General features: G+C 47.8%; 1 protein-coding gene across 1 annotated transcript; it reads left to right on the top strand.

The window, feature by feature from the left end:
- The first annotated feature begins 7,562 nt into the window (after positions 1–7,562).
- On the top strand, positions 7,563–21,312 carry ERGIC3 (ERGIC and golgi 3). The gene is made up of 13 exons (XM_004370401.2): positions 7,563–7,711; positions 7,850–7,920; positions 8,028–8,115; positions 8,335–8,454; positions 13,968–14,061; positions 14,767–14,932; positions 15,071–15,128; positions 18,495–18,526; positions 19,609–19,705; positions 19,791–19,855; positions 20,594–20,730; positions 20,831–20,886; positions 21,090–21,312. The coding sequence occupies exons 1-13, from the start codon at positions 7,624–7,626 to the stop codon at positions 21,167–21,169; spliced, it is 1,152 nt and encodes a 383-aa protein (XP_004370458.1). The 5' UTR covers positions 7,563–7,623; the 3' UTR covers positions 21,170–21,312.
- Positions 21,313–22,006: the final 694 nt, after the last annotated feature.

The raw sequence follows: 22,006 nt of genomic DNA, 5'->3' as shown, positions 1-22,006 counted from the left end.
CACTAGCTCACAGGCTGCAGAGGCTGGCACATCCCAAGATCAGCAGGTAATCTGCTAGATCAAGTCCCAAGAACTGGAGGTCAGATGAACAAGAGCCAGCTGCAGGATCCAGAGCGAGCAAAAGCTAGCAAGCTTTGCCAGAAAGTCCACATATATAGGACACAGGCCACACCCCCAAGGAAACTCCCTTTCAGATGATTGACTGCTCGTAGCAGATCTCATCATGGAGGTGATTACATCATTACATAGCTACCAAACTACATCATAACTGCCAAACCATTGAGAATCATGGCCCAGCCAAGTTGACACACAACCTTAACCATCGCAGTCCACCCCTTGTCAACCTGGCACATGTACACGTCTCCCTAAACCATACACAATCTCTAAACACAGACAATTATAAAGTCATATTTGCACCTAACATGATACAACTAACACATGTACAACTGAAAACACACTAGCCCTGTTTACATCTTCTATTTTATAAGTGAGGAAAACAAAAATATCTGGTGCACACCTACAAAGAAGAAGTACCCATAACAATTACAGTCCTCATTTCTGCAACTGGTCCTATGGTCATAGCAGGCATTTAGAACTACCTTCTTCCACCACCCATTCCATATTTCCTTTACCTTCAGCAAGCACCTCAGCTGGTCATGGTTCTTTGCCTGATGGGGTGACCCAAACCTTCATCTCTGAAGGGTGTGGGCCATTAGTAGTCATCTTGGAATTGGGTTGCTGTAGTTTTCCATTGACTTTTATCACAGGGCATAGTAGTACTAAGAGATATCCTTAGGGATCTCCTGTATTCCAGACATACTCTTCTTCACCTCCATTATGTAATATCAATCTGATTTCCTCTTGGTGATCAGGATCAATCACACCAGCCAATACGTATCTTCCTTCTTTGCCTTTGAGCCAGAGACATGAGGAGCACAAAGTGGCCGGATGGCAATCTTAACTTCCAGTTCAATGGAATCAGTGTTGTGTCTCTTGGTGGGAGCATTCCTCCCTTTGGAATGAAGACCTCTAGACCTGCAGAGTATAGGATCATGAGGACAGAAGGCAAAAGTTTTGCAAGTAGGTCACTAGGGGTAATAGTGTGTGGTGCCACTTCCATTTTCACCCCTTGATTCCTAGACCCATGAATACTGGCTGTGGTAGAAACAGCTATGGATGCTGGTTTAGAGCATATACAGCCACCTGGAAAACATTGCCCCAACCCTGCAAGGTATTGCGGCCTAGCTGGCACTGTAATTGTGTCTTAAGAAGGCCATTCTATCATTCTATCAAGCCAGCTGCTTCAGGATGATGGGGAACATGGTAAGACCAGTGAATTCCATGAGCATGAGCCCATTGCTGCACTTCATTTGCTGTGAAGTGAGTCCCTTGATCTGAGGCAATGCTGTGTGGGATACCATGACAGTGGATAAGGCATTCTGTAAGTCCTTGAATGGCAGTTTTGGCAGAAGCATTGTGTGTAGGGAGGCAAATCCATATCCAGAGTAAGTATCTATTCCAGCAAGAACAAAATGCTGCCCTTTCCATGATGGAAGCAGTCCAGTGTAATCAACCTGCTATCAGGTTGCTGGCTGATCACCTCAAAGAATGGTGCCATATAAGGATCTCAGTGTTGGTCTCTGCTGCTGGCAGATTGGGCACCCAGGAGTGGCTGTAGCCAAGTCAGTCTTGGTGAGTGGAAGTCTATGTTGCTGAGCCCATGCATTACCTCCATACCCACCACTATGGCCACTTTGTTCATGAGCCCATTGGGCAATGACAGGAGTGACTGGAGAAGGAGGATGACTGGTTTCCACAGAACGCATCATCCTATCCACTTGATTGTTAAAATCCTCCTCTGCCAGGGTCACACTTCAGTGAACTTTCACATGAGACACAAATATCTTCCCTTCTTTGGCCTGTTCATAGAGGCCTATCTAAATACCTCTTCCCCATACCTCCTTGTCATCAGTTTTCCAATCATGTTCCTTCCAAGTCCCTGACGATCCAGCCAAACCATTGGCCACAGCCCCTGAATTGGTATACAATCACACATCTGGCCATTTCTCCTTCCAAGCAAAGGGAACACCCAGGTGCACTGCTCAGAGTTCTGCCCACTGGGAAAATCTCCCTTCACACTGTCCTTCAGGGAGTTCCCAGCAAGGGGCTGTAGTGCTGCTGCTGTCCACTTTTGAGTGGTGCCTGCATATCATGCAGAACCATCTGTAAACCAGGCACAAGTTTTCTCTTCCTCAGTCAACTGATCATAAGGAACTCCCCATGAGGCCATAGATGCAGATTAGGAGAGGGCAAATAATGTGACAGGAGTGGAGACCAGGGGCATTTGGGCCACTTCCTCATGCAACTTACATGTGCCTTCAGGTCCTGCTTGGGCCCAATCTCCTATATACCACTTCCATTTAATAATGGAGTGCTGCTGTGCATGTCCGACTTTATGACTCTGTGGGTCATACAAAACCCAGTTCATGATGGGCAGCTCAGGCCACATGGTGACTTGGTGGCCCATGGTTAAGTGTTCAGTCTCTACTAAGGCTCAGTAACAAGCCAAATGCTGTTTCTCAAAAGGAGAGTAGTTATCTGCAGAGGATGGCAGGGCTTTGCTCCCAAATCCTAAGGGTCTGTGCTGTGATTCTCCAGTAGAGGCCTGCCAAAGACTCCAAACAGCATCTCTATCTACCACTGACACTTCAAGCACCATTGGATCAGCCAGATCATATGGCCCAAGTGACAGAGCGGCTTGCACAGCAGCCTGAACCTTGCAGAGCCTTCTCTTGGTCTGGGCCTCACTCAAAACTAACAGCTTTTTGAGTCACTTGATATATAAACTGGAGTAGCACACCCAAATGAGGGATATGTTGCCCCCAAAATCTGTACATATTAGAAAACTCAAGCAGTACTTTTGGAGTGTAGCATACCTCCTCCTGGGCTGTGCTTTGTACTTCACCTTTTGGGGCTACCTGGGACTTATGTCTAGTAGCAAAAATGGGTGGTGAGGATGTGTTCTGAGAACATTCAGCAATGTCTTGTAAGGCATCTGCCTCAGGCAATGCCCCAGGCAATGACTCAGACAAAGGCTCTTCAGACACTTCTGGGCTAATCTCATCAGATGGGGGTGTAGGGGCTAATCATTTTACTGGGGACAGTTGATTAGCAGACAAAGATGGAGTAGTCTCTTTAGATGGGAGTGAGAGGGCTGGTTCTGTTAACAGGAGTAATTCAGCGGAATGTAGGGGCTCAGTATCCCCAGCTTCCTGATTATCTACCCATATGTCCCCAAGTTTTAGGATCTCATTTCTTCCCTATCAATGCCCTCACTTTAACTTCAGACACCATTCGAGATTTGGAATTCAATTGATGTTGTAATTCAGCCACTCTTACAATAAGATTCCGGGTTTGGTTTTCAGCAATATCAGCTCTGTTTCTACAAGAAATACGGTTTTCTTTCAAGGACCAAGTGGCAACTTCGAGGTTGTTTACCTGGCACTTTAGCTGTAACTCTGAAGCCCTGAGCTCATCTCTTTCTTTCACCACTTTGTCTACTGAAAGTAAAACCAACCAGCTTCCTTATACTTCTCATTCTGACAAAACTGTAGAAAGATATTAAACATATGATCACCCAGAGCCTCAACTCTCACCAATACCTAATCTATTGGTGGTGATATTTTGCATATTTGTATTGCCACCTCATGCCATGGATTAGCAGTGCCCTCTTTACTACTGGAAGCAGAGTCATCAAACATCTTTAAGACTAACCAGACTTGACAACCAATTTAGAAAACTCATCCTTACAATTTTGTTTTTGTAGAACCATTCTCAGTACCCAAATGTCTTAGGCTGGGTTCTCTAGAGAAGCAAAACCAGTGAAGTGTATATATATACACACACATATATATAGAGAGAGATTTATATCAAGTAATTGGTGCATATGGTTGTAGTAGCTGGAAATTCCCAAGTCTGTGGATCAGGTTGGAGGCTTCTCCTAATTCACATAGCTGCAGGGGCTGGCAAATCCCAAGATCAGCAGGTAAACTGCTAGCTCAAGTCTCAAAAACTGGAGGTCAAATGAATAGGAGCCAGTTGCAGGATCCAGAGCGAGCAAAAGCCAGAGCACTTTGCCAGAAAGCCCACATATATTGGATGCAGGCCACACGTCCAAGGAAACTCCCTTTCAACTGACTGGCTGCTCATAGCAGATCTCATCGTGGAGGTGATTACATTATATTAGATCTTACTATGGAGGTGATTACATCATTACATAGCTGCCAAACTACATCATAACTGCCAAACCATTGAGAATTATGGCCCAGCCAAGTTGATACACAACTTTAACCATCACACCCTTGTTGTTGTTTTTAGGTACCATCGAGTTGGTTCTGACTCATAGCGACCCTATAGGACAAAGTAGAACTGACCCATAGGGTTTCCAAGGAGCAGCTGGTGGATTCGAACCGCTGTCCTTTTGATTAGCAGCCAAGCTCTTAACCACTATGCCAGCAGGGCTCCCACCACACCATGCAACCTTCAGATAAACAAACCTCTTGCCATCAAGTCAAATCTGAATCATAGCAACCCTATAGGACAGAGTAGAACTGCTGCATAGGGTTTCCAAGGCTGTAATCTTCATGGAATCAAACTGCCAGCAGAAAGGCTGGTGAATTCAAACCACTGACCTCTTTATGTTAGCAGCTGAGCGCTTAACCATCACGCCTGCAATCTTGAGTGATGTCAATTCACCTCTAAAAGGCTTGACCTCCTCATCTATTTGAGGGGATTTGAAATAGCTCCCAAGGTTGTTTAGAGGGTAGAATGGAATACTGTACAGTAGTCATAGTCATATAGCATATAGTCAGTTCAGTTAGTATGTTTCTCCTTTCTCCTCTTCCTTAGCAAACTGTACCTGAGGGCAAAAGGAAGACATTGCCTCTCCTAAGTCAGATTGCAACCAGGCGCCCAGCTCCAGTGTCTTGCCTCCCCTTCCTGGAAGCCTTCCTTGACCTAGCAAGTCAGTCACTTTCTCCTGCAGACTCCTGTAGTCGCCTGTGCCACCTCTTATCAAAGTCTGGATGTTATGTCATTAAAATCACTTGAGCCATGCGCCTTAAAATGAAACAGATGAGAATTTAGGGCTTAGCATATTACCCATGTGACTACTCCAAGCTAAAGTTTTTTCATTTTTTAATTGGGGATAATAGTAGTTAACCTTCTAAGTTGGTAGCTGACATGAAGCAGATGCAGGTGAAGAGCCTAGCATGGTACCTGCTATATAGTTGTTGGGTGATGCTGAGTTGATTTCAACTCATAGCAATCCCATGAGACAGAGTAGAACTGCTCCAGAGAGTTTCACAGGCTGTAATTTTACAGAAGCAGATTGCCAGGTCTTTCTTCCATGGAGCCTCTGCGTGAGTTTGAATCGCCCACCTTTTGGTTAGCAGCCAAGAGCTTGCCTGTTCCTCCACCAAGGCTCCTCCTTACACAGTAGGAACTCAATAAATGTTAGCTCTTATTTTTATTATTATTGCTTGCTGATATCCCTCACTAGGACTGTGACCTTATTGAAGGAAAGAATTCAACTCTCTCTGTGTAGGGCACAGCACCAAGCAGGGAACACAGAGTGTGTGGATGTTTGAGTATTGCTTGCATGAATGAATTATTACATTTTTGAATGTGAATTCAATGCAATGTTTGAGTCACTCAGATTTTTTTTTTTCCTGTGCTACTGCTCATGTCCCTGTGTGGGCAGTTCTGTGTTAGAGCAAGGAGCCTTTTAGGGAAGTACTTTTCAAATTTTAATGTACCTATTAATCACTTGGGGAATCTTGTTAGAATGAAGATTCTGATTCTGCAAATTTGAAGTGAAGCCTGAGATTGTGCATTTCTAACAAGCTCCCAGGTAAAGACAATGCTCTGGTCCAAGGACCATACTTAGGGTATCAGGGCTTCAGACATAATTACATCAGCAGATTCCTTACTACTATTTCTGGTAGAATCATTCAGTCTCTCAGGATTCTGGAACCCAGATAACAAAAAGGAATTCCAGGTTTTCTCTGCCTGCCTGTTTGCTCAGGCTCACCCAAGAAATTTTGCTTCATGCCACCTAAGGTGTAGCATGAATCCCTCCAAATCTTTTTCTATGATTACACAAACACATATTCCCCCAGATAGGATTATTTTTAATTTAAAAATGGAATCATGCAATACGTATTACTTTGCAGCTTAATTTTCCCCTCAATAATACATTCTTAATATTCCTGCGGGAGTAAATTTACCTCATTATTTTGAAAAACTGCACAATATTCCATAGAATGGATATGCTGTGGTTTATTCAACCATTCCCCTATTAATGGACATTCAAGTTAATTCCAGTTTTCTGCCAGTGAACAATCTCACAAGTATATGATGAGATTTATGATCTGGTGCTCTCTCTTTTTTTTTTAAGTAAATCTTTAAATGGAAAGGACAGAGCTAATATTGTGGGGTGTATCCACCACCCAGCAGCTGGGTGCTTTTATTTCCTAAAGTGCAATTCCTGAATCAAAGTCTATGAGCATTTTGTGTTTTGATCATCATAGCTAGATTACTGTGGGAGCTGTCCTTCCAGACAGAAGCTGTCTCAGGCTGCACTGGGAGATGTCAGGGGAGAGCTATTTAAGCTCCACATTACTTGAGGGATCAGAGTCCAAGCCTAGAGGCTGGATCATGTCTTGGAAGAGCCCAGGGTCTGGGAAGGGACCTAGGGTAATCCAGAACGCGCTCAGGAGAGGCACTGGGACGCTGTTTGAATAAAATCAACCCACAAGGCTTTGGTTCCCAGAGCACTTTGAGCTCCAGACCTGGGTTAAAATCAGACACAGCCATTAACTGTCTGTGGTCTTGAGAAAGTTACTTAGCTTCTCCAGGCAGCAGGTGCCTTTTCAGAAAATGGAGCTAAACGTCACACCTACTTTTTTAGGGCGGTGAGTCTCAAACTAGCTCCATCAGAATCACCTGGGTGCCATTCCTAGCATTTCTGATTCAGTAGGTCTGTGGTGGGTCCGATAATTTCCATTTCTAACCAGTTCTCTGTAGAGATTAGAACGCCCCATAGGATTTCCAAGGAGCAACTGGTGGATTTGAACTGCCAACCTTTTGGTTCGCAGCCGTAACTCTTAAACCACTGCGCCACCAAGGCTTTTTTTTCTTTTTTTTTTTGACTAGATCTCAGGTGAAAATGATGCTGCTGATCCGGGGCAACACTTTGAAAACCACTGTTCTAGGATGTCCCTCAAGTCTGATGTGAAACATTTGGCGCAGCTCCTGGCAGAAGGTAAGCGAATGCTGTTATGACGGTTTCTACCCCACAGAGGGCACTCTGATCAGCATAGGCTCCCACGACTACCAAGCCCACTTCACAGCTGCGTCTAGACACAGCGGATTGCGCGTGAGGGGGCGTGGCAAGCATCGGTGCGTGTGAATCTGTCGTAGTGAGAACGCGTGTGGGGGTGGAGCCAAACGTGGGCACTGCTGCGCCTGCGTGCGAGAAGGCGGGGGCGTGTCTCAGGCTCTGGGCCGGAAGCGGCAGGCTGCGGGGCGGGCCGGCTGGCATCCCTTTTCCGGCTGGTCCCTATGGAGGCACTGGGGAAACTGAAGCAGTTCGATGCCTACCCCAAGACTCTGGAGGACTTCCGCGTCAAGACCTGCGGGGGCGCCACGGGTAGGCCGCAGCGGGGCCGGAGTCGAGGGGGGGGTGTGTGTCCTAGAGCTTGGCTCAGGCGCCTGTTCTGTGACCGGCCTGCCAGGGGCTGAGGGAGCAAAACAGAGGCTATTCTGACCATAACTTCCCGTCCTGCAGTGACCATTGTCAGTGGACTTCTCATGCTGCTACTGTTCCTGTCCGAGCTACAATATTACCTCACCACTGAGGTAAGGGGCGGGGCCTAGAACGTGGGCGGGGCTTGACATTCTAGGGGTAGGACCTGTGGAAGGTGGGAATGGGGCCAAATCTTCTTACTGAGGTACTGCTGTCCCAGGTGCATCCAGAGCTCTACGTGGACAAGTCCCGGGGAGATAAACTGAAGATCAATATAGATGTACTTTTCCCGCACATGCCTTGTGCCTGTGAGTACCTCTCCATGGATGGGAGTTGCAAGTCCCAGGGTTCTCAGGTGGGCTTCCAGATTCACACCTTCAGCCTTACGTTCTGGACTGGACTCCAGGACAGCCTCCGTCCCCTGATCCATTTCTGCCCCAAGACAGGCCCAGCATCCTTTCCCCTCCAAAACCCAGATCTCCTTGCCCCTTGGATCCCAGAACCTTAGCCTGACTTCCTGCTTCCAGATCTGAGCATCGATGCCATGGATGTGGCTGGGGAACAGCAACTGGATGTGGAACACAACCTGTTCAAGCAACGGCTAGACAAGGATGGCATCCCCGTGAGCTCAGAGGCAGAACGGCATGGTAACTAGGGGAGGGGGCCAGGTCTCAGAGTTGGGCATGCCAAGCCCTACCTTCTGGCAAGTGGGCTTTGGTAGTCTCAGTGGCAAATGAAGCAACTAAGACCCAGAGAGGTCAAGTGGCTTGCCTAGGTTCCCCCAGTCAGAGTAGGCTGAAATTCAGACCTCTGGCCTTACGGTACTCTTACCTGGTTATCATTCTGAGAGGTTCCCAATCTCTGCCTATCATAGTTTGGATAACAGATGTTTGAGGATGGGTCTTATGTGCTGTTGTCTTGGTGGAACTCCTCTAGATGGACTCAAGCTCTTTGAGTGTTTGCTTCCCCAGCCCTTTGGCTAAACCAAATTTAGTCCTTAATGGTTTTCTCCTTTGGAATGCAGGGTGACTCAAGGTTAAGAGTTTAGAGTCTAGAATCAGACTGTCTGGGTTCAGATCTAGCTTTGTCTCATGCAGTCTGTGAGCCTCAGCTATACAATAGTGATAAACAGTAGTACCCACCATATGGAAATATAGGATCAAGTGAGGTAATGTATGTACAGCTCCTGGTACAGAGTGGGTGCTCACTTTTAGCTTCCTTCCCTTTTCTCTAAGCTGTCTCCCAGTGGCTCCATTAACTCAGTTTTCCACCATACCACAACCCTCCTGAAAGCTAGGGTTTTTCAAACCTTAGAGATTGCTCTGGTGGGGAGCTTTATCATTTATTCATTCAATAGATATATATGTTGAATACCAGTAGAACCAATAGAATTCTTTTAAATAACATTTTATTGTGTTTTTGGTGAAAATTTACACAGCATATTAGGTTCCCACTCAACAATTTCTGCACAGATTGTTCAGTGACGTTGGTTGCATTCCTTATAGTGTGTCAACATTCTCATTATTTCCGTTCTGGTTGTTCCACTTCCAGTAATCTAATTTCCCTGCCCCCTACCTTCACATGTTTTTTTAAAAGTAATTGCTGACAATTTGGTCTTACATAGATAATTTTTTAAAGAAGCACAGTACTCACAGGCGATGTTCTTTATTTTGTGAGCTAATCTGTGATTTAGCTAAAAGGTGACCTCGGGATAGTTTTGGTTTAAGGTTTAAAGAGCATCTCAGGGCCATAGTTTGAGGGAGTTATCTAGTCTCAACCAGTCTAAAGGCTGGACTTTTTAAGAATTTGAGGTCTGTTCCAAATTTTTCTCCCAATCTATGAGGATTCATCTATTGTGGCCCTGATCAGAACAGTCAGAAGTAGTAGCCGGGCACCATCTAGTTCTTCTTGTCTTGGAGTAGAAGAAACCATGGTTCGTTTAAACAGTCCTGTAGACTAGTTCCTTCTCAGACTCTTGGGTTACCTTCTTTTTTGCTGTGGGCGAGTAGAGACCAATAGTTGTATCTTAGATGGCCACTTGCAGGCTTTTAAGACTCCAGATGCTACTCACCAACCTGGGATGTAGGACATAAACTTTATGAACTTTATTATGCCAATTGACCGACATGTCCCATGAGACTATGATCCTAAGCCTTCAAACCCAGAAAACCAATCCAGCAAAGTGTTTGGTTATATCTAAGAAGTATCTGTAACTGTGCCACTTGTGTGCTTAATTATATGTGTGAATATATGTGCATGCAGACTCATACATGCATATATATATATACACACATACTCTCATACATGCACACATTTATGTACCTGTACACATAAATGCATATATACATACACATATATTTTTTGGTTGTTGTTGCTGTTGTTGTATATGTGTCATAGCATTTACCAAAACATCCTTTTTTCTTGTGTACATCTTAGTGACATCATTTACCTTGGTCACGCTGTGCTCACTTCACCCATATTCAGTGTTAACTTTCCCATCACCAAAAATAACAAGTGTCTACTATCTAGAGAATGATTTCCCTTCTTGCCTCCCCCATCCCTGGTAACCACCAAAAAGTGTTGGTCTCTATATGTGTTATCTGTTCTTATCTTTTTATAAAAGTGAGATTATACAGTATTTGTCCTTTTGTGATTAACTTACTTCACTCAGCGTAATGTCCTCTAGATTCATCTATGTTATGTTTTGTGTACTCTTCAGTATTCTTTATGGCTGCGTAGCATTCCATTGTATATATGAACCACATTTTGTTTACCCATTCATCCGTTGATGGGCACTTAGGTTGTTTCCATCTTGTTGCTGTTGTGAATAGTGCTGCAGTGAACATAGGTGTACATTTGTCTGTTTGTGTCATTACTGTTAGATCTCTAGGGTATATGCCTAAAAGTGGAATTGCTGGATCATAAGGTAGGTCTGTTTCTAGTTTTTTGAGGAAGTGCCATACTGTTTTCTGTAGTGGTTGTACCATTTTACAATCCCACCAGCAGTGGATAAGGGTTCCAGTCTTCCCACATTCTTGCCAGCATATGTTATTAGAATCAGTAGAATTTGCTGCAGAATTGGATGTGGGGTGTAAGAGATCAGGGTCAAGGTTGATTCCAAGACTTTTGGCCTGAGCAAATGAATGACTTGAGATCGGGATGACCAGAGGAAGTGAAGGGTTTTTTTTTTTTTGGAGGGGAACAGGTGGGATGTTAGATATCCATGGCTGTGTAACAGATTACCTCATTTTCTTCACAGTTGTCTATGAGTCAGAAATTCAAGAGTGGTTTGGTTAGGTGGGTCTGACTCAGGGTCTCATGAGGTTGCAGTCAAGCTGTTGGCTGGGGCTGCAGTCATCTGAAGGCTTGACTGGGACTGAAGGATCTGCTTCTAAGAGGGTTTACTCGTATGGCTGTTGGCAGAACACCTCAGTGCCTCGCCACATGGGCCTCTCCATACAGCTGCTTGAGTGTCCTCATATTATGGCATCTGGCTTCCCCGTGTGCAAGTGATCCAAGAGGGAGTAAGGTGAAAACCGCAACTTATGACCTAACCTCAGAAGCTGTACACCATCATTTCTGCAGTATATTAGTAGTTACACAGGTCAGCTCTATTCATTGTGGGAGTGGAATACACAAGGATGTGAATACCAAAGGTAGAGATTACTGGAGAGATCTTAGAGGCTGGCTCCCATAGGGGAAGATCAGGATTTTTGGGATATCAGGTTAGGGCATATTAAATTTGAGATACCTGCTTTATACCCTAGTGATATTAAGGAGGCATTTGGATATTACAAGTCTGGAATTTAGAGGAATAGGGCTGGAGAAATAAGTTCAGGCGTCATCAGCATAGAGATGGTATTTAAAACCATCGGACTAAATGCGCAAACCCAGGGAGTGACTGTAGGTAGAGGAGAGGGTCTAAGGTCTGTATCCTGGGCCCTCCAACATTTAGAAGTCAGGAAATGAGAATCCAGGAAGGAAGATTTGAGAGGGATTAGCCATTGAGGTAGTAGAGAACCAAAAGATATCCCAGAAGCCAAGTGAAGAAAAGAGTTTTAAGAAGAAGAGTGAGCCATTATGTCACAGGCTACTGATAGACCTTGTAAGATGAGGGGTGGGACTTGACCGTTGCGATTGGCAACACGGAGGACACTGGAGACCTTGAATAGTTTCAGTACTGTCAGGGATGAAAATCTGATCAAAGAACAGAAAAGGAAGTGGAGACATCAAGTATAGGTGACCCTTTAAGGAGTTTTGCTGTAACGGAGAGCTCTGTGGTGTTGTGGCTGGAGGAGAATGTGGGATGGGAGGTGGATTTGGTGGTGAGACCCAAGTGGAGGTCAATTGCTTCTCTTTTCTTAGTGGAAATTGAAAGCAAAGTCATTAACTAAGGGATTTGGTTTTGGAGGCTTGAGATAGCAGACGGTATAAATTAGTCATCTCGGAAAATGGGAGAGTGCACTGACTAGGGTAAATGGGAGCTATAGGCAAGAAGCAGGTACAGAGAGTTGAATTTAACTAGGGTTTGGGTTTGACAGCCTGGTACAATGAAGGGAGAGAAGAACGAGTGTTTGTAAGAGAATAATTATAACAATGGACTGTGAAATTTAAGGCAAGTGAGGAAAGTGAGGACACAAAGGGGTGTTAGTGTCAGTAGAGTTAAAGAATTGTTGGATTCTGGGTACCAGAGATAGTGAACTAGAAAAATATGGATAAGCAGTCGAAGAGTGGGATACTTGAATTTTGGAAGATTTGTATTGAATAACAAAGTCTAGATAAGAGCATGGAAATGGGTGGCTGAGGTGGGATGACAAAGTAAAGAGATCAGTGGAGGACAGGAGGTAAAGGTATTGAATATTGAAATCACCAAGAATTAGGATGGGGTAATGTTACAGAAAGAAGCCCAGGTGGTGCAACAGTTAAGTGCTCAGCTGCGAATCAAAAAGGTTGGTGGTTTGAACTCAGCCAGTAGCGATCTGCTCCCATAAAGATTACAACCTAGGAAACCCTATGGGGCAGTTCTTATCTGTCACATGGGGTCACTATGAGTCGAAATCGACTGGACAATATTTAACAACAATGATGTTAGAGGCAGGTGCCAGGTGCAGAGGGAGAGGTGTGAAGAGAGGCACCAGAGTGAAGTGGTGAGGGGCATGGACTTCACAGTCAGAGCTGGAACCTGTCACTTTCTCTTTTTTTTGTTCATTGTTGTAGTTTAAGTGAAAGTTTACATTTCAAGTTAGTGTCATACAAAAATGTATACATACATTCTTATGTGACCCTAATTGCTCTCCCTATACTGTGACAGCACACTCCTCCTTTCCACCCTGGATTTTCCATGTCCATTCAACCAGCTCCTAACCCTCTCTGCCTTCTCATCTCACCTCCAGACAGAAGCTGCCCATTTAGTCTCATGTATCTACTTGAGCTAAGAAGCACACTCTTCACAAGTATCATTTTTATGTCCCACAGTCCAGTCCAATCTTTGTCTGAAGAGTTGCCCTCGGGAATGGTTTTCGTTGTAGGTTGACAGAGAGTCTGGGGGCCATGCTTTCTGGGGTTCCTCCAGTCTCAGTCAGACCATTAAGACTGGTCTTTTTACTAGAATTTGAGTTCTGTACCCCACCTTTCTGCTGCTCCATCAGGGACTCTCTGTCTTGTTCCCTATCAGTGCGGTCATTGGTGGTAGCCGGGCACCGTCTAGTTCTTCTGGTCTCAGGCTGATGAAGTCTCTGGTTTATGTGGCCCTTTCTGTTTCTTGGGCTAATACTTTCCTTGTGTCTTTGTATGGAACCTGTCACTTTCTGTGTTGCATTGGGCAGAGTCACTTCTCATCTCTGAGCCTGTGTCTTCCCAAGTAAAATGGGGTAACACCCAACTTCCTGAGTCATTGTGGGATAAAATGAGAAAATGTATATAAAGTACAGTGACCTGTAGCCAGCTGATCTTTGAGTGTTTACTGTTATTGTTTTATTACTTTTATTAAAAGAAATAACATACATCTAAAAATGTTTAGTGTCTGACACATGGTATACACTGTATAAATATTAGCTATTATTATCACTTTTATTACCCCCAAGCCCAAAGGACCCCATGCAGGGCAAGGTTGCAGATTTACTGTGTCTGCCCCAGTCTCATGTCTCTGCCTTCTCCTTAGAGCTCGGGAAAGTTGAGGTGAAGGTGTTTGACCCTGACTCCCTGGACCCTGATCGCTGTGAGAGCTGCTACGGTGCTGAGACGGAAGACATCAAGTGAGCCAGCCCCTGGGGTGGAGGAGGGAGCAGGGTCCCCATCAGGCACTGTCTGTCAGCCAGCCTCAGTCTCAGTCAGATTCCTTGTATTCCGTGGCAGGTGGGGAGGTTGGGCCAAGAATTTAGAGGTGGTGGGGTGCGTGCCTCAGTCACTGATCCTTGTACAAATGACGGAGACTCTGTGTTCAGGCCCTGCCTGGGGGCTGGAGATCTAGGGACCAGGCTGAAGTGTGCTCCCTGCTCTCCAGCCTAGAGAAATGGTTCAGAGGTATCTGACCTGGAGTCCCACCACCTGGGCTTCACCCATGTGTCCTTGGGCCAAGCCATATAACCTCTTTATGTGAAGGCAGATAATAGTCTTGTCCTTGTAAGAGTCTTGTAAAGGTTTATATGTATAATGTACGTGAAACACTGAGACAGAAGGCCCAGGAAAATTAAACCCTCAGTATATGGCAACTGCTGTTATGTAAAAGCGGTTTGCCAGGCCCTAACCCCTGAGAGGCTGATTCAATTCAGCAGGTCTGGAGTAGAGCCTGGAAATACGCATTTTAAACAGGCCCATCGCCACTGAGGAAACAATGAGAAAATGTGATGGTCAGCGGAGGCTTCATCAGCAGACAGAACTGCTTGGGCTTTATCTCCCATGGTGTCAGCACTGTTTTCCCGCCCATTTGACATGCTCATTCCTCACCCCCTCTCCTACAGGTGCTGTAACACCTGTGAGGATGTGCGGGAGGCATATCGCCGCCGAGGCTGGGCCTTCAAGAACCCAGACACTATTGAGCAGTGCCGGCGAGAGGGCTTCAGCCAAAAGATACAGGAGCAGAAGAACGAAGGCTGCCAGGTGTACGGCTTCTTGGAAGTCAACAAGGTACAGGAGGGACCAAGGCAGGGTAGGGCCAGCTGGACTGAGCTGGGCTCGGGGAGCTCCACTTTGAATCGAGGACCCACTCAAGCCCTCGGGAGGGGGGTGGGCATGGCTAGAGAATGAGAGGGAAATCCCTTACAGGTGGCCGGAAACTTCCACTTTGCCCCTGGGAAGAGCTTCCAGCAGTCTCACGTGCACGGTGAGTGATCCAAGGTCAGCCAGGGGGATAGACACTTGGGCAGTTTGAGTGCTCCTTCACCTGCCTGATGTTTTGTCTGTGGCCCAGAGCAGCCCCTTGTCTCAGGGCAGCATTTAGGCACAGTGGGTAAGAGCACAGGCTGAGGAGCCGAACTACCTGGGCTCAAATAGCAGTTTCATTCATTACTGGCTGTGTGACTTTGAGAAAGTTTCTTGATCTCTTGTTTTGAGCGTCAGTTTCTTACTTTATAAAATGATGACAATAGTACTCATCTCCTAGGGTGGCTGTGCAGATTAAATGAAATGATGCATTGGATGCTTTTCACACCAAGCCTAGCTTGTAGTAGACACCTGGTAACTGGAAGCCTCCAATAGCAGAGGACCTGTGTGTGAGGCTTTGAGGGAAGCGGAGCTGGGATTGGAACACGGGTTCTGCCACTCCAAAGCTGTGTCCTATTTGGCAGGTATTGAACCATACTCAGTTTCTTCTTCTGTAAAACGGGAAGATGATACTAGTACCTACCTCACAGGTTTGTTGGGATGAATAAATGAGGTTTATTCTCATGCATTCACAAGATATTTGGTATTCACCTACTATGTGCCAGGTGCTAAGGATACAGCAGTAAGCAGAACAAAGTCCCTGCCCTTAGAATATTCTAGTAAAGAAACAGACAGTGAGCAAGCATGTAAAATATATGGTGTATATATATATATATATGTATATATGGTAAATATATGCTAATAAGTAATAAGGACTGGAAAAAAAGCAGGATAAAGATGATGGTGGCAAGGGGCTGGAATGGGAAGGTGTGTGCATGCACTATTTTATATAGAGTAGTCAGGGAAAGGCTCGCTGATAGGGTAGTATTTGAGTAAAGACATGACGAAAGTGAGGGAGCCAGCCATGTAAATGTCTGGAGGGGGAGTGTTCCAAGCAGAGGGAAGAGTAAGCGCAGATCCCTAAGGTGAGAATGTACTTGGCAAGTTCAAGGAATAGCAAGAAAGTCAGGGTAGCTGGAACAGTGGAGAGTGGCTAGAAATGAGGTGAGCGAGGTAATGGACCATGTCTCATGGGGCCTAGAAGGTCACTGTCGGGACTTGGGCTTTTACTCTGTGTGAGATAAGAGCCGTTATAGGGCTTTGAAGTAGTGGCACATGGTCTGACTTAACTTTTGAAGGGTAAGCAGCACTCTGACTGCTCTGTGGAAAAGACTGGGTGGGGGAGGAGGCGGGACACAATCCGAGAGGCCAGTTAGGAGGCTGTTGCAATAATCAACCCAGGCAGAAGATGATGGGGGCTTGGACCAGAGTGGTGATAGAGGTGGTGAGAAGTGACTGGGTTCTGGATTCAGTTTGAAGGTAGAGCTGGGAGGAGTTGCCAGTAGATGTGAGGGGTAAGGGAATGAGGAGTCAGGTTGAAATTATGTGGGGAGAATGTAGTTATAGCTAATGACAAGGTTTAGGGCAAGGAGGAGGACGGGTGTGGAAGAGAAGATAGTCACTCTTTGAAGAGGCTGCATGGGAAGTAGTATCCTCAAGGGAGAGCCAGGTTGTGGTTGGAGCAAAAAGCTGAAGGGAGTGTTTAGGGGTTGAAGATACAGGGGGTTTGCTGATGACTAAGAGAGGGGCAGGAGTTGGGATCATCTTACAGGATGTGCAAAGCCACGTGGTGATAAACAGTCAAGGAACTGAGAGAACCCAGCTGTCGTGGGCTGTTCGGTGACTACGGTCAGCAGGAGTAAAGGGTCCACTAGAGATAGCCCTGCTGATCGTTAAGGCAGTTTGTGGGAGTGAGGCTGAGTGTTGGGGATGGGATCGGTAGGTGGGTCTGGAGAACCCTGCTGAGCTGTGGGGTCCCGTCCATACTCCAGAGGGTCTCCCTGGGGTTGTAGCATGATCCAGCATCAAGCTGTTTGTGCAGCGCCTTGTAGGCACTCAGTAGGTGGTAGTGCTGGAGGCAGCAGCAGCATCTTGCTCTTGGGGCTGTTGGCAGAATCCTAGATTCCAGGCAGGGGGTGTTCTGTATGCCAGAGGATATTCAAAATGCCACACTGCAGTTGCCCAAGACCAGAGATCTGGCTGAACTGAGGGCCTGGGAACTAGTTTGTGACCTCCTTGTGGATGTTTTTGTTTTGTTTTGGGAGGCTGGGGGGAAATAGATTATCTCTTATATTGCAAAGTTTACCAAGTACTTTCCCATCTTAGATCCTGCCTGGTCCTCAGGACCACTCTTTGCAGAGAACACTGAGGTCCAGAGAGGGCAAGTGATTTGCCCCCAGGTCACACAACTAGGAAAGGGGCACTGTGAGCTCTGGGTCTTTTGTTCTTCCTAGGCCACCATACTTCTGCCCCCAGGCCTTCTTGCACTGTTCTCTGTCCAAGGAAGGGACCAGAAAGAGGCCTATTAGCTGGGGCCAGACCCTGTGGTCAAGACCGGAGTGTTCCAGCCCCACAGAGCATGAGGCTCCTGGCTGTAAGGCCCGGAGAAGTGGCAGGGGATTGAGATGGCGAGTCTGCTTCAGAGCCTAGGGTAGATCTGGCCTTCCTCTGAGCTCTCGCCGCGCTGCCCTGCAGCCTCAGCCCTCCCTCCTACCACATACCTTGCTCTGTCGTTCTCAAGGTGAAGTTCTGAATCTTTTTTTCTCTTCTCCCTTCTCTCTCTTTCCCTCCCCCATGCTGCAGTACATGCTGTGGAGAGTAAGTGGCCCTGTCCCTCAGAGGGGGCCAAGCCCCCACTTCTGGGGCAGCTTGCCTCCCAGGATTGGGGGGAAGTTTGGATGGGTCAGGGATGGGGGGGCCTTCTATGGCCTGGCTGCTGGGTGACTATCAAAAGCACTGGGACATATCCTTGAGGTAGGGTTTCTTGCAGCAGGAAGGATTGGGATTAGAAGACAGAAAGAACTTGTTCTGGAACAGGTGGTACAAAATGCCCTGGGATTTCCTCTGGGGGCTCTGAGGGTGGGGGCACAAGAGTCAGGGAAAGAACTTGGACAGCAGGCTCAGGTCCCCCTTCATTCTGGGGTTCAGCAATTTGCCATCAGCTCTAATTAATGAGAGACCAAAGTCAAAGGGTTTTGTTTCCTGAGATGCAGGTGGGCTTGGAGAGAGTGAGGGCTGGAGGTATGCCACAAAGCGCTCCCTGTGGATCCCTGAGGAGGGTGTAGATTTTCACACAGGCCCAAGGCAGACCCTTTCTGGCTGCCCTCAGGCAGGGCCAGGAGATGCAAGGCTGGAGGGTGAATGAGGTGTGGAAGAAGAGCCTGGCAGGTCACACCCCAGAGGGAGGAGGGCAGGAGGTGAGCAAGGGCCCTGAGGGAGCCAGGAGGCTGGTCCTGCCCCACTAATGACACCTCCTCTTCTCTCCTAGTCCATGACCTGCAGAGCTTTGGCCTTGACAATGTATGTACTGGTGGAAACCGTGGAGGGTGGGTGGGAGTGGGAGGTTTGGCTGCTGCCTTCGTTTCTCAGTTGGGCATCCTGGGATAGGGGGCAGATAAAAATATACTGTGTTCTGACAGGGGACCCAGTCAGAGGGATGAACAGCTGGGAGTGACTTGGACTAAGATCTGAACAGGAGTTAACTAGGCTGGGAGCAGGGATGGGGTTGACAGGAGCATCCTAGGCAAGAGGGGACCTCAGGGCAAGGTCAGGAGGGAGTATGGCACTTTTAAGGACCTGAAAGGGCAGGTGTGGCTGGAGCCAGGAGAACAGGAGGTGAGGGCGAGAGCACAAGATGAAGCTGGAGAGGTTGGCAGGGACCAGACCACACAGGACTCAGAGGCTACACTGAAGAGTTTGGTCTTTTTCCTAAGAGCAGTGGGAAGGTGTTGACATATTTTAAGCAGGGTTGTGGCATATTTATATTTGCATTTTTTTAAAAGATCTCTGTAGTGCCTGGAGTCCTGGTGGCATAGTAGTGAAGAGCTACAGCTGCTAACCAAAAGGTCAGCAGTTTGAATCCACCAGCTGCTCGTTGGAAACCCTGTGAGGCAGTTCTACTCTGTCCTGTAGGGTCACTGTGAGTCTAAATTGACTCGATGACAGTGGGTTTGGTTTTGGCTTTCTCTAGTGGCTGAGTTGATATCGACTGGAGCAGGACAAGAGTGGGAGCTGGGAGATCCGGGACCCCTCCTAGGCCTTTAGGAAGAGCTAGCACCTGCCATGCAGGGTTGGTGCCCGTCTATGTTTGCTAATGTGTGAATGAAGCCAGTACGTTAGTAAACTCTGGAGCCCCAGGAGCCTGCAGACTCTGTGAAGAGGTTCCTAGGTGGAAGTGGGAGATACCTGTCTCAGGCAGGTTCTCCCCTTAGAGCTCATAGCTTCTCATGGACAGGGCCCCTCCTTCCTTCCTTCCCTCATCTCCACACATCCTCTTCCCAGACCCGGGCCCTGTCTGCTACTCTTAATACAGGCCTTTTGATGGCTTGAGGACTGTTAGGGTCCTGAGTGCTCTGAGGCCCAGGTGTTGGTGTTTCCTGCAGATCAACATGACCCACTACATCCGGCACCTGTCATTTGGAGAAGACTACCCGGGCATCGTTAACCCCCTGGACCGCACCAATGTCACTGCACCCCAAGGTACAAAGGTGGTCAGATGGGTTCAGGGCCTCTAGCTACAAAGCCCTATCTGGCACCCATACCTGGTGCTCTCTTCTCCCTACAGCCTCCATGATGTTCCAGTACTTTGTGAAGGTGGTACCCACAGTGTACATGAAGGTAGACGGGGAGGTGAGTCCAAGGGAGTTTAGATATCAGTCTCCTGCTTGATCTCAGGCACTTGAGTTCCTTCATTTAGTTCCTTTTAACCACCTGGGAAGAGAAGTGCTACTCTTATCCCCATAGGATAGATGAACAACCGAGGCTCAGAGAGGGTTGGTGGTGTGCCCAAGGTCTCACAGCCAGAGTTCAGACCTGCTTCCGTCAGACTTCACATTCTCTTTCCACTTGCCAAAACTGCCTCGATTCCTCCAGTGCCCGCTGTCTGTCTGCCTCACTGTCCATGTTCTGCCCTGGGCTGGGGTGGTTAGCCAGGCATGACACTTCCTGGACCCCTACTCCCCTTTCTCCACTGGCCTGTGGGGCAGTATCTCAGCAGAGTGGAGGAATGCGTGGAACTGAGGGGCAGAGGAAGTCAGCCCCAGCCTTGTCAGGAGCTCTTGGTGTAGTCTCGGAGAGTTGCTTGTCATCCCCAGACCCAGAGTCTCATCTGGGGCATGGCGCTGTTGAGTGGATCCACCCATGTGGCTGGGATTGGTAACCTGGAAAGAGCTGGTGACTGGAGAGGAAGTTGGGTAGCAAGTCTGGGAGAGACGGTCTGGGGTGGTCCCCGGGCCTTGCAGCGTTAGTTACAATATGGTGCCTCACTTTCTCCCTCCACACAGTCAGGGCATGACAAGACAAGGGGAAGCAGGGCTAAGGGGGTTGTGAGCCATGTAGACCCTAGCCCAGGCTCCTCTTCCATCCCAGGTGCTGAGGACAAATCAGTTCTCTGTGACCAGACATGAGAAGGTCGCCAACGGGCTAATGGGCGACCAGGGGCTCCCCGGTGTCTTCGTGCTCTATGAGCTGTCGCCAATGATGGTGAAGCTGACAGAGAAGCACAGGTGAGGGTGGGGAAGGGGCATGGGCACAGGGCTGGGCCTGGGCCTATAGGGGATGGGGGTGGGGGCTGCCCGCTAATCCTAACTTAACTCCCTCTGCCAGGTCCTTCACACACTTCCTGACGGGTGTGTGCGCTATCATTGGGGGCATGTTTACAGGTAAGAAGCTCAAGAGCATCTGGAGTGGGAGGGGTGTGGTGGGGAGTATAAAGCCTGGGCCCCCAGGTGTGGGTTGCGGGAGGAGGGAGCCATGGCACCTCAAGAGCCAAGGGGAGATGTTGGCCTGGCCAGTAGGGTGACAAGGCCCTCGAGGTCAAGCCAAGGCCCCCACTGGGCCAGTACCAGCCCTTTTCTCTCTCCAGTGGCTGGACTCATTGATTCGCTGATCTACCACTCGGCACGAGCCATCCAGAAGAAAATTGATCTAGGGAAGACAACATAGTTGCCCCTTCCCTCTGTGCTGTTCCTTCTCTCTTTTTTCTCTTTGGCCTTGTGGTCATTTTCCCCAGCCTCTTCCACCCCCCCTACCCTACTCAGAGAGCTGTCTCAGTCCCAGGTTGATTAAATCTATTGATTGTGATAGTACTTGCTGGTTTCTGTGTGATCTTTGGAGCTCCAGCAGCCAGTGGTCTGGCTGGGGCCTGGGAACAACCCCTCATTACAGCCACCGTTGAAAGCAGTCATGACTGACAGCATCAGGGCCCAGGTGCCCTCTGGGAGCCCTTCCTGGGCATCCCCTGGCTAATAGGGCTTTATTTAACCAGACTGATGCCCTCACCATCCTCAGTCCCTCCTCTGCTGTGGCCTTTGGGGCCCCATCAGGCCTTTCCAGGCTGAGCTCCTGGGAACCACAATAGCCTCCAGGCACGTGAGTGTCCCGCTCTACTGGTAATAAAGGCCCTGGGTTCAGGCTGGGGCTTGCCACTTCTTCAATGAAGGCTAAAAGTGGGACCTCTCCGTGACATCCTGGGCTTAGTCACTTGATGCGCTCATGCTCCCTGACCCTGCTCTGTGCCAGGCTCCATGCGGGCTCCAGCCAGATCCTCTGCAGTCTCCTAGGTGGAGGCAGAGCTAAAAAACTGGGGGAAGGAAGGTCACAGTGACCATTCTGGAGCAGGGCTAGCACCAGACCTTCCCATGATAGCCCTTTCTACATGTGAACTAAGGCCCAGCCCAGGGAGCCAGCGATGGTAACAACTGGTTTGGTGAATCAGATCATCTCTCAGCGAGTTTCAGTGTAAGACAGAGTAGGAGGGGGAGAAGCAGAGAGAGAAAGCAG

This window comes from Trichechus manatus, unplaced genomic scaffold, assembly GCF_000243295.1.
Source record: "Trichechus manatus latirostris isolate Lorelei unplaced genomic scaffold, TriManLat1.0 scaffold00008, whole genome shotgun sequence".
NCBI classification, from domain to species: domain Eukaryota; kingdom Metazoa; phylum Chordata; class Mammalia; order Sirenia; family Trichechidae; genus Trichechus; species Trichechus manatus.
The sequence above is the reverse complement of the archived record's forward strand: the minus strand, read 5'-3'. Positions and strand labels throughout refer to the sequence as shown.

Coding starts and splice junctions, on each gene's coding strand:
- ERGIC3 (XM_004370401.2), top strand. CDS start 7,624: ATGGAGGCACTGGGGAAACTGAAGCAGTTCGATGCCTACCCCAAGACT. Junction 14,933..15,070: donor GCTTCTTGGAAGTCAACAAG/GTACAGGAGGGA, acceptor AATCCCTTACAG/GTGGCCGGAAACTTCCACTT. Junction 15,129..18,494: donor CCAGCAGTCTCACGTGCACG/GTGAGTGATCCA, acceptor CTTCTCTCCTAG/TCCATGACCTGCAGAGCTTT.